Consider the following 13,319-nt stretch of genomic DNA (forward strand, 5'->3'; position numbering starts at 1 on the left):
GCTCTACCTCACAGAGCACAGGCTAGATGAGACCGAGTATCACTGGGAAGTTGTGCAACTGAATTAGTCAGTCTCAACAGTTCCTCTGAGACGGCATCTCACCAGCTCCTGTAGAGGCATGCAGAGTAAAGGCAAGCTACAATGAGAGTGGGTACCTACCTTCTTGTCTCAGGATCCCTAAAAGTAGCACCATAGGACCCTGCCAGCCTTCTGAGATTTACTTATTTCTTTGATATGCTATCAGAACACCTACTCCAAAACTATAGCTCCATCCATCCCGTCTCATTGACACCTACCTCTCATCATTTCCACCCTTGTTAAGGAGTCCAGCCCCAGCCATCAAACAAATGGCTATACACGGTGAAATACTCATCTGTTTGATTTGTACACTCATGTGACTGAGGTGTCGGCCCTTTTCCAGGGGAACGAGTTGACATTAGAGATGAAAAGAGGCCTGTGGCGAACCAGTGAGGGACCTGGAGGGGAGTTGTAGGTAATGTGCCGAGGTCAAAAGAAGACTCCTTTTTACAATTTTCCAAACTGACAGGGTTTGCTTGGTAATTTTTTTTCTGAAAAGATAATATATAACTAAGTCTGAAGGGAATGAATGATGGTTTAAATGGGCTTGTAGTTCAGGAATTACCTCTCCTATCTATCTCACCTGTATGGACTCTTGACTAAATTGCATCTTTTATGTTAACCCATAATGATGGACTTTGAAGTAGAATACTCTCATTATCTTTAGAGTGGATGTTTAAAGTGTTTTACTTCTGTTCAAACCACTCTCTTTTTCCATCTACTATTCACTGAGGTATACTTTCTTCTATGATAAGGCTATGGAATCTAAGTGATGCATATGAGTTGGCATCCATAGCATAGTCTATGTGCTCAGTAAATGCCAGCAATTAATTTCAACTGACTTAAGGATATATCAGAATCTACTTATATATGAAAACTAGGTAGATAATCATGGTTTTGTATGTAAAGAGGACAAGAAGCAGAAATTGTGGCATTTTGTGGTATGATGAACAAAGTCCCTTAGGATATAAGTTTCCTGAAGATCTAAAGCAAAGTCATTGTTAGTGCAAGGATATTGGAAAATATACTAATTGGTTCAGTATTAGGATTTGGTTTACAGGGCTGATTATGTTTCTTTTCCATTCTCCCACTAGACCCAGCTATTTAGGGCTGCTGTCCTGGGAGGGCTAGCTTTCCTCCTGAATTAATATTCAATATGCCTCTATGGAATATCATAATTAGTGACAGAGACTTTATTTTAGGTACTTAAGAAATTTCCCTTCATTCCTGAAAAAAAATTACTTTAGGAAATGTAGTATAATTCTACAAGAGTCTTGAAAGATATTTTAAAAATATTGACCATCTGTTTCTTGGTGACACTGGGCAGAAATTTTAATACAAATGGTGAAATTTCAACAATATATCATGAATTGAGCAAAAACAAAAGAAAAATGAGTCATCTTACCTTTGTAGTCTTTGCTATTGGCCTTTTGAGGTGAGTAGGTTTATCATCTCAGCAAGGTTGTTCCACTCCACTTACATGATCTGCTTTTGTGTGGTTTCCTCATCAGAGAAGTTGTTTTACCAGACAGTGGTCCTGGCAAACCATCTCCTCAGCTATTCTCTGTAGCATCATAGCCTCTATGCCAACCCTTCTTACTCAAACTGCAAATTTTGCCAAATCTCAGCACCCTGTTAGACTTGATATTCCAGGTTGAAGGCCATCTAATTTTTCATTCAGGCTATAAAACTTGGCAACCCCAGTGGTGTCACACCTAATAAAATACCAGTTTTAAAATGCCATTGTGCAAATGAAAAAAAACCTACCTTTCTTGTAGAATGAGTTTGTTCTCTTTCTTCCAAAAGTCTTTAAAGTCAGAGCTGAATTCATGCCAGATACTGAAGAAAACATTTGGGGACACTTCCTTCTCTCCAATTTTTGGTTTCATGAAGAAATAGGCTGTAGTCTCCAAAAAGCTGTCAGAGCACACACACACACAAGCATAAAAGCTATGATTACTTTCCAATATGGGATATTCTCTCTCCATCCAAATGTTGATTTCATTCATGTGCAGTTATTATTACCATGAGAACTCAAAATTCTGAAGCATCAACAGTAGTCTCCTATGGTTTCATGTTAGAGTTTTGGATACAGATGGTAGCAGCTGATAAGAATCCTGCATATACTGATAACTATGCCTGGTCCAATTCCATTTCCAAAGTTAATCACCAAGTGCCTGACATATTTCAGAAATAAACCCTGTACTCGAGCTGGGACCTACTGAAAGTAGTGGGTCTATAATTTTTTCCAACACTAAAAAAATGAAATATCAGCCATCTGTCCCCAAACTAATATGTATTCTATATGTATTTAATATCACTACATACATTTTGGCTTCCTACACTGTCAGGGAAAGAAGAAAGTGAGTTCCAGAAAATGGTGACAGGTGTCCCATCAGATCATGGCAATCTCACTGAGTGGATACCAATAAGGCAGCCAGTACTGTGACAGTAGACTGACAGTGCCACTCTTCAGAAGGTGGTGCTTAAAACTACAACTACATGAAGCTCAGAAGAGTTTCAAAAGGCCTGATTGACAGAGAACATACAACTAATAAATGGTAGATTTAGAACTCCCCAAAGTCTTCTGTTCCCATAAAAAATGCCCTGAAAAGGACCGAGGCCAATAAAACTGATAATGTCATAGAGAAGAGACGTGGGCAGCTGGTCAGAGTACGGCCAGAGTTGCTGCAAAAAGAAGTGACGTTCCAATAACCTTTGCCCCTCTTCCCTTTCTTCCCCCACTTTGGTAGTGGGCAAGCATTAATGCTGATACACAAAGACCAAGTCTGATTTACTATGAAGTAAAAATTTCTAAGGCAACTTGATTTTACCATATTGTATTGTTTAAGAATATGTGTACACCCATACATACATTAACACACATCTGGGTATGTATTCAGTTTGTCATATAGCTGACTTCAAATCCCTATCCTGAAAAAAAATACGAAAAATATCTCATTGAGATGAGCATTAATAAAATGAGATGCGCAAGGTGAATCTGCTCAGAAGATAAAGGGGACTGAGCATCACACACAAAATCAAGAATTCCCAGCCACCTTAAGAGTTACCAGAGGGCTAGTCTGTATTGTTTTTAAACTCGCCTTAAAGTGGTCTCTGAGCAGCAAGATTCCCAGGGACACCAGCGTTTAGATTCTGGGATGACAGAATTTAGATACAGATTTAGATTCAGATTTAGATTTACATTTACATTTAGAGATGAGAGCAATTTTTTGCTCAAATGTGTAACTCCTGGGAATCATATATTTCTTCCTAGTTAGCCTAGTAGGAAAAATGACGCAGGAAAGAAAGTCAATTCTGAGAAAGAGTCAGGCTGTGAAGGGGATATTGTATCTGAGAATCTGGCTGCTGTGAGCTATGGTAATGACATCAGGATACCTCCACAGGAGGTACTGATGGCATGAAGACTGCCAGGAGAGTGACAGCAGGGAGCAAGAGCAGTCTAAGACATATCTGGGTCATATTTTATTAAAACTGATAACATATATACATACTTCCCTCCTGGGAAAACTGGTAATTCTCCTTATATGCCTAAAGACTATTTATGACCTATATGGCAGAAATCAGGTCTCAAATCCTTGACTATCCACTTATTCTTTTCCATCATTTCTCAGCATTTAGGCTTTGTAAAATTTATTACAGACCAAGCCAGTCTACTTGGGCAGACATATCTAAGTTTTAATAGTTGGTTCATCTGTTCAGCCACTTACAACATTTTGAAAGTTCTATCATGAGGCAGCATGGTATGAAGGAAAGAATATAGGATTAAGAATAGGAAGACATAGGATATTGAATCTCGACTATCTATACGAGCAAACCATTTCACGTCATCTGACTCAGCTTTTTCACCTATAAAATAGTGAATGTCATAAGCAATTTAATTCGAAAGAACATTAATTTCCAAAGTGTTTGTTAAATGTTTTAACACAGAAAAAACTTATTTTGTATTGCATATTATTTTAGATTACATATATTCTATATTAAATATTAAGAAATATAAATATATATTTACCAAATATTTTCTCTAAACTGTATTAATTGAATTCAGGTTGATTTATTAATAAAATCTTATGTGATCATGTTCCCTGCTATTTTTGAATTATTGGCATGCAGAGAGGTTTGCGATACTAGTAATAATTATTCTAATCATTGAATAATTTTCCCTTGGCTTTGTCTTAAATTGCCTACATAGCTTTAAGAAGATAACAATTTTTGAATTTCAGTTTTGAGGTTTTAGTTTCTTCATCTGTAAAGTGGAGGGTATGTCTGCTTTTCTATATATTTTATGAAGATTAAATGAAAAGTACTTGCAAGTTATAAACTAAAATAGAAATATATGTATTAACTTTATAAGGAGCAAGCATTTTTCACTAAAAACATTCTATACACAAAACTTAATAAATTTGTGGGACATATTAGTATCTTACTATTGAATTAAAGTCAGTGTGAAATTGCTGAACAGAATGATTCCCAATGATGACAACCTATGTACTTGGTCATTTCTTTGGAAGTGGCCACAGTGAAAGACAAGTGTCACCTAAGTATGACACAGAGAGTAAAGAATTACCTCAGGACCACAAATGCTGTCCCAACTCTATTCAACAACCCCACATCCTAGAATAAAGCATAAGCACTTTTCAAAACCAGCCAAACAAATGATAGGCAAAAATTTCTACAAGTGATCAGAGTATACCAGAGGTATTTTTGGTTATATAATCCTGTCTATATTAGGTGGCATTCAGCTAATCCAAACTTAAATAACATGAAAGATACCCATTTGGTTGATGGGTGGAAGGGATAGATTGTATTCTTTCTGAATTATCCTTTTTTTCCCCTAAATCTGAATCCAGGAGGGTCCCATCCACCATACGGCAATACAGGAACACAAAAGAATGTGGGCATTTTATCTGGGAGCTTCATCACTACTGGCTGCTCTGTGAGGCTCTCTCGAAATAACTGTGACACGCTAGGAGCCAGTAGTGAACAGAACTGTAGTTATCACACTAAGAGAATATAGCAATCATAGTAAAAGACAACTTCAGAGGTCACCAAAAATCAAGAGCCCTGTAATCAGGATTCTTAAATAGCCCTTTCTGGAAAAGATCAGTACTACACTTCTTTTACTACAAACATGGTACAAATATACTGCTCTGCAATACAATTGAGGTAGCCACAGAGTTCTGAAAACATAGCTCCAGCAGAATTGTTTTGAAATTTCTCTGAATCCTCACATAAAAACAGAGAAAGCAACTGAGATATTAAAAATCAAAGCTAATAGGAAAATATCTGCAAAAACACTGTGTCCGATATCACCACAAACTTCAAAATGCAAACAGGTGGGGGGCATCTGGGTGGTTCAGTTGATCACACCTCCAACTTCAGCTCAGGTCATGATCTTGTGGTTCGTGGGTTTGAGCCCAGCGTAGGGCTCTGTACTGACAGCTCAGAGTCTGGAGCCTGCTTCAGATTCTGTGTCTCTCTCTTTCTCTGCCCCTCCCCAGCTCTGTCTCTCTCTCTCTCTCTCTCTCAAAAATAAATAAACATTAAAAAAAATTAAATGCAAACAGGTGGGACAAACCACTGACAACACAAAACCCAATTCATAACATCATCTGTATAGGAGGAGGCAGAGGAAAATAATAGAGGGACCCTTAAAAACAGAAGAACCCCTGAATCACAAACAGGCACTCTTAAAAAGTGTTAAGGGCCAGTCTGAGGATTGCAGCTGAAATTGGAAGGGGTTTTACACATTTTAACTCATGGAAGAGGAGAAAAGATCTAGAGTAAGTACTGAAAAGGATGGGAACAGTCTGCAATACATGAAGTCTTAGTACTAACCAAGAGAAACTCCCTCTTATGGCAAAGCTCTGCATTGATAGAAAATGCTGGGAGTAGATGCAAATTGTGCAGGATAAACACAGGGACAAAGAAAATAGAAAATGCAGATACATTAGAGAGGAAATTTTGCAGGCAATATTTTTGTTTCATTCTTTTTTGCCATTGTGCACAAGCAACAAAAGAGAAATCTCTAGAACAGTGAAACTACTAAAGCTATCCTCATTCATCTCTTCATCCTAAAAGTTCAGTAAAAATAATTTCATATAAAAATGAGGAGAAAAATATCGGGGCAGAAAAAAGTATGCCACTCAAACACTAAGCATAGCCATGTTGATGTGGTTTTATTATCAGAGAAACAGACTTCAAGACAATATTATTACAGCATGATTTCATAATGATAAAAACATCCCATTTTCAGAAAGACGTAACAACCCAAAAATATGTATGCATCTAATAAGAATTTCAAAATACATGAAGGAAAACCCACAAAACAAAAAGGGAAAAGAGGTAAAACCTTCATCATAATTATTTATTTTAACATCTTTTCTCAGTAATGGACAGAACTACAAAAAAAAATCACTAAAGGATATATAAGTTGTGAATATTATCCACAAATTGACCTAATTCACTTTTACAGAACACTGTAATCAACAATTAGAATATATGAGAGCATATGAAAACCTTCACCAACACAGATCAGATACTGAATCATAAAAGAAGTCTCAATAAATTTCAAAGGACTGAAATTATCCAGAATATGTTCTCTGACCATAGTGGCTTTAAATTATGAAAAATTTAAAATGGTATATCTAGGAAATCTTCATTCTGGAAATTAACTAAACTGCTATAAATAACCCATGGGTCAAAAAAGTAATCACACACACACACACACACATTCACAAAAGAAATTAGAAAATATTTCAAACTGACTAAAATTGAAAACATAGATATCAAATATATATTTGGGAGCAGATAAAGCAGTGCTTAGAAATTTGGAAGTTTAAAATATCTATAATTAGAAAAAGTACTTATAATTAGAAAAATAAAGGTATAAAATGAATAATGTAGGCATCTACCTCAAGAAGTTAAAGAGAATCAAATTAAACTTGACTAGACAGAAGAATGAAAATAATAAGAACACAAAACAAAGAAATAGAAAAGAAACATTACAGAAAATTAACAAGACCATGAGCTGAATTACTGAAAAGTTTAACAAAATTGATAACCCCCTACCAAAGTTGATAAAGAAAAACAGAGAAAACACAAATCACCAGTCCCATAGATGCAAGTGGTGTTATCATCATAGACCATACAGGCCCTAAAAGCATAATATGAGATATTATCAATAATTTTATGCCAAAATCTATTAAAAATTGAAATTACTTTCAATTTTTAATGAAATTTTAATAAATAATTTTTTATAAACTCGTAATAGAAAATACCCCTTTCCAAATACTTGCAGTCCAAATTGTTTCACAGGTGCATTAACAAACATTTAATGAAGAAATAATGCCAATTTAACACTAACTCTTTCAGAAAACAGAGAATGAGGGCACACTTGTCAACTCATTTTATGAAGCCACCATTACTCTGATGTTAATACCAAAAACCAAAAACATATTAAGCAATCACTGTAACCTGTCACATTAGCAGAGTAAAGAAGAAAAGCCAAATGATTATTTCAATAAATGAAGAAAAAGAATCTGAAAAAACTCAACTAATTCATTATTTCAAAAGAGGAAAAATTCTCTGCAAGATAAGAAGGCTTACACAATTAAATAAATGACATCTGTGAAAAGCGTCTAGCTGACATCATACTCAAAATTATATATGCTATATGATTCCATTTATTTTTTTTATTTTTTTTTTAATTTTTTTTTAACGTTTATTTATTTTTGGGACAGAGAGAGACAGAGCATGAACGGGGGAGGGGCAGAGAGAGAGGGACACACAGAATTGGAAGCAGGCTCCAGGCTCTGGGGCATCAGCCCAGAGCCTGACGCGGGGCTCGAACTCACGCACTGTGAGATCATGACCTGAGCTGAAGTCGGATGCCTAACCAACTGAGCCACCCAGGCGCCCCTATATGATTCCATTTAAATGAAATCTATGTATATACAAAATTAATCTATGTTGATAGAAGTAAAAATAATGATTGTCTCTTCACAGAGGTGTGAGGTAAACAGACTGAGGCAACAGAGCTGTTTTAAATCATGTTTGAATGGTAATTACTCATTGAACTTGTTTTATTGTATAAATTTTGCCTCAATTAACAAAAAAGCAAGTTAGAAAAACAAAAAAGAGAGAAAGAAGGAGAGTGGGAAAGAATGAACTGAAAGGAGACTGTGATTAAGTCCTATGTTTAGTAGTTTTTTTTATTTTAAGTTTATTTATTTATTTTGAGAGAGAGAGAGAGAGAAAGGAAGAGAGAGAGAGAGAGAAAATGAGAACTGGGGAGGGGCAGAGAGAAGGAGAGACAGAATCCCAAGCAGGCTCCACACCATTAGTGCAGAACCTGATGTAGGGCTCAAACTCACAAACCAAGCCGAGATCAAGAGTAGATGCTTAACTGACTGCACCACTCAGGTGCTCCTATTTAATAGCTATTAAAAGAAAAAAACAAACCAGGGATAAAATAATGGCTCTGCAGACCAGTGGGAACATGCCAGAGACAGGCTTATAAACAGATGAAAATTATTGGCTAATATTTCAAGATATGCTAAATGAAATTAATAAAATGATAGAAGCTATAATAAACATAATTCAAAGTAGAAAGACTCAGAAATGAGATGGTAGGATTTAGTAAAGAACCATGAAGTTTTAAATATTTCACACATGAAGACTGGACCAGAAGTAACAAGAGTTAATAAGATCAATACATCATTTGTTAATAGAAATAAAGATAAAATGAAAGAAATATTGGGGTGCTTGGGTGGCTCAGTCAGTTTGGCATCTGACTTCAGCTCAGGTCATGATCTCACTGCTCATGAGTTCGAGTTCCACGTTGGGCTCTGTGCTAACAGCTCGGAGCCTGGAGCCTGCTTAGGATTCTGTCTCTCTCTCTCTCTCTTTGCACCTCCCCTGCTCATTCTCTGTCTCTCTCTCTCAAATATAAAATAAAACATAAAAATATGTTTTTAAAAAGAAATAAAAATTTAAGAACAAAGAGAAATGAAGAAAAAAAAGAGAAAGTTACAAATATAAAAGACAAGACAGCCCCATAAGTGTATTATAAAAGCCTCTACAAAAGATAACCAAAGCAATGGCATGGAATACATATTTAAAAATATGACTCAAGAACACTTTTTAGAAATAAATAAAAGTATTTGGTGCTACATGTTAAAAGGGCATGCCAATAGTCAACTCTGAGACATATTCTAGTAAAAGTATTATATTTAAAAAATAAGAAAAAAGAAAAATAATCCTTTGGTCATCATGCAAAAAAAAAAAAAAAAGTCCCTAACAAAGGAAAAAAAAACTTAACTATCACCATATATTTAGACAATATCCTATGTCAGAAGACAGTGGAATAATATTTAAGATACTAAAGACAAAAAGAGTCAACCAAATATTTTATACCCAACCAAACTAACTTTTGTTTACAAAGGGTGCAGGAGAACTATTTTCAGTTTGAACAAATGGAAGAAATATTGTTCTAATGACAATTATTGAAGAATCTACTAGAAAATGAGATTCAGGAAGTCAAGATACAGAAGAGACACTGATATAAGGATTGGCAGATCAGGTTTCTCAACATGGAAAAAGACACACGATGTTAAATCTTACAGTTAAGAACACTGCCCTGAATTTGAACTGCAAGTGTTGGTATGAACTAACAATGTACTTTAATTCCAGCTCTGTCTACTAACAGGTCTAGTCACAGTACTAATTCAATACCAACTATACTAGCACCCAGATCTGTGATCTCCAAAGACCATTCTAAATAATGGACCCAGTTCTGCTTGAAGAAATAGCTCAGTCCAGCACTGGGGAAAATGTACAAAATGAACCTGGAATGTCCTATCAAAGAAGACAGTAAGAAAGCTCATATACAGATAACTCAGAAGTGAACTTAAAGATGGAACATTTTGTATATTAGTAAGAATAATAACTGCAAAGGACTGAAATACCTAAAAATGCATTTGATTCAATGAACTCATCATAATGCTTAATACTTTCAAAATATATTTGCTTACTGTTAGAAGATGCTAGAGAACCAGTTATTATTTTGAAAACTGGAAAACTAAGGAAATATAACACATTTCCTCAATGAACCATACCACTGAATGGCTCTATGCCAAATGAGGGAAACATTTTCTTTTATAACTGAGAAAAATGACAACATGTCACAATTTTACAGTTCCTTATAAATTAATGCACCGAGACATTGATTATCAAAGGCTGGTATATCACAAAAAAAGACAATCAAGTACTTCCATTTGGTAGAACACACCACAACTTGCAAAATAATTCTGCCAAAATATTCAAACCTAAAAGTGACCAAGTGTCTAGAGCTATTTACTAATCTGCAAGAAATATGGGGCAGAGGATCTTGATTACCTGCATTAGCAGGATAAAATCAGTTAATTTGGAGAAACACTATAGAACTTCTATGGACTGAATGTGTCCAAAATTTTCATATGCTAAAGACCAAATTCTCAATGTAATGGTATTTGGAGATGGAACCTTTTGGAGATAATTAGGTTTAGATGAGGTATTGAGAGTATAGCCCCTATGATGAGATTAGTGCTCTTATAAGAAGAAGAAGCCAGAGCAGAGCTAATCCCACCCCCAGTCTCTGCCATGTGAGGACACAACAAGGTGACAGCTGTCTACAAGCCAGGAAGAGGGCCCTCACCAGACACCAAGTCTGCTGTCACCTTGATCCTGGACATTACAGCTTCCAGAACTGTGAAAAATAAATGTTTATTGTTTAAGCCATCCACTATATGGTATTTTGCTGTTATAGCTAGAACTAAGATAAGAAAAGATGATCTAGTTTCCTCAATAAATAAATTTCAAGGGGAAAAAGTGTTGGAGGGCACACTATTATAAATACTTAAAAGGTATTGTCTAATTATAATGGTTTAAATTTCTTTATACCCTGTTTCAAACAAACTGTAACAAATTACAAACATTTATAATACATATGAACTCACTAGACTTTTGAAAAGAGACGGAGTATTTTGTGACATTAGGAATTCTTCTTGTTATTATTTTTAGGGGTAAAAGTAATTGTGTTTTTTAAAGTGGATCTTTTAGAGATACCTACTCAAGTATTCACAGATAACATTACATCTGTTGAGGATTTGCTTCAGAAATACTCTGGGAGGGGCAAGTTGGTACAGGGGTCTAGATGAAACCAAATTGGTAATTGCTGTAGTTGGGTGATAACTACACGGTGGGTCAGTGTACATTCATTACTTTTGCACGTTTTAACTTTTCAATAATGAGGATTTTTAAAAATTACAAATGCACACGCAGGGCTAATAGAAAGAATTAATGGCTATAATCACCTAAAATGGCATTCTAGAAATATTTTTAAAAGACTAGAACACTGCTTGAAAGACCTCGAGTGGATATTGTTTTTGACTATGAGTGATGTTCCACAGATAAAACAGCTTTGATTTCCTTACTTGAAAATGGGCCACACCACCAAATAAGAATTATATTCTTTCAAACTTCTCATCTGTTTTTAAGGCAGTTGTCCATTTGGGAACCGCGCACATAAAGAATGTCTCAAAACTTGGTTTTTATTACAACCAAAAGAGGTGCTAGTAATTATCCTAAAATAGCATTTTCTTGCCACAAGTTATGATCTATATGGAGACGCATGTTTTGCGCAAATGAAATATTTAAAGATAATATAGTCTGTTATTGCTATCAGTTATTTCCCATCTCTGAACAGAATTTACTGCAACTCAAGCACTATATAAAACCTTGAATTTAAGCCCAACAATTTTAGTGGCACCTACTTTGTTGAAGTTCTAGAAAAGGGCACTATTGCTTTCATTTAATTCATCAGTGAACAGGTAGTAACTTTGTGCCAGATACCACAAATGGCAGAGCAAAGATATTAAAGCAAAATGCAATCTCTATTCAATTCCTTCCTTGAGGAATATTTCCGTTGGGTTAACAAATAAACAAGTCAAGGCACTGAACAAAGCAATTCGCTATGTTATGCTTCAGGTTTATAGGCTTCTGGACATTTACTGATGCTCTCAGAATTCAATCACTCTGAACAGCCGCTCTATCAAATACATGCTTCAAGAAGGATAAACTCTTCTGTGATAATGTTTAGGAAATGTTCAAATATTTATTCTTCAACAACCTGAAAGCATGTCTAAAATGACAGAAGAGAGGACTTTTTGGTATGTGGCTGGGTGTTTCAGAAATGATCCCAGTTGCAGAAAAAAAGACGCATCCACAAGAGCAATCCAGAATGAGTAATCTAAAGATAGGTTGATTTTCAGAGTCATCAGTATTCTTACTGACTGATGTCAGAGAGGCTTTCCACTCCAATTAACATAATACTACTGCATCATTTGTGTCCACTGGCTGCTTGCTCCCATCCACCTGGCCTCATAGGCTGTGGCATTCAAATTCTGCACTTTCTCATCTGCTTGTAATGCTCCTTAATCAATATCCACATGGCTGCCTCTCATCTCTTTAAGATCTTTGCTCAAACCTTACCTCCTCAAATGAGACTGTACATTTCACCAAAGAAAAATAGGAACACTGGACTCCCCTAATATATCTGCTTTATCTTTTTCTATGGCACTCCCTGCCATCAGTGGTCTTCCTCCTCTAGAATTTATCCTCTATGAGGGACATTTTTATCTTTTATGTTCATTGCTTTATCCCTAGCATCTGAACAGTGTCTAGCACACAGCAATTGTTTGGTCAATATTTGCTTAAAGAATGATTCTCTGCTAACAACTGGGCTAGACAGTTCTAGGTAAAAAAAACAAAACAAAAAAAAAACCAAAAAACAAAAAAAAACAAAACCCTCCGAGTTTTAGAAACTTGGTAGTAGACAAAAATCTGTTAGGCCTTTTATAGCCTGACATTAAAAAACAAAGGCTTTGAATTGGAAGGACCAAGATTTAGTTCTGGCTCCACCCAACTTGGACCTTTGCTGACTTAATTAACTTCTCTAAGCTCTGCCACCTCGTTTGTAATATGAGAATGGCAGTGCTTCTTACCTAATCAGATCCTTATGAGGATGAATGAGATCAAGTAGGCAACATGCCTATGGAGTTACCAGGTGCACAGTAAGATCTATAAGTAATGGTTCTATTATCACTGGTCAAGCTTCTTTAGCCTTCCTGGTATGTTCACAAAGTATAAAAAGACCTGGCACTTGTTCCTCATACAGAAAA

The 13,319-nt window shown here is 35.6% G+C and overlaps 1 protein-coding gene and 1 long non-coding RNA gene across 3 annotated transcripts in view; one reads left to right on the forward strand and one right to left on the reverse strand.

Moving 5' to 3' along the window:
* The window catches only part of FMN2 (formin 2), a 381,203-nt gene that overhangs the window by 29,465 nt on the left and 338,419 nt on the right, over positions 1 to 13,319 (reverse strand). For both annotated transcript variants that reach the window (XM_042925783.1, XM_042925782.1), the window contains one exon: positions 1,846 to 1,995. In XM_042925783.1, coding sequence (XP_042781717.1) covers positions 1,846 to 1,995 — 150 coding nt within the window. The remainder of the gene's footprint in view (positions 1 to 1,845; positions 1,996 to 13,319) is intronic.
* The window catches only part of LOC122212106, a 66,583-nt gene that overhangs the window by 26,638 nt on the left and 26,626 nt on the right, over positions 1 to 13,319 (forward strand). The gene's annotated exons all lie outside the window — the stretch shown is intronic.

Source organism: Panthera leo, chromosome F3 (genome assembly GCF_018350215.1).
Source record: "Panthera leo isolate Ple1 chromosome F3, P.leo_Ple1_pat1.1, whole genome shotgun sequence".
Taxonomy (NCBI): Eukaryota; Metazoa; Chordata; class Mammalia; order Carnivora; family Felidae; genus Panthera; species Panthera leo.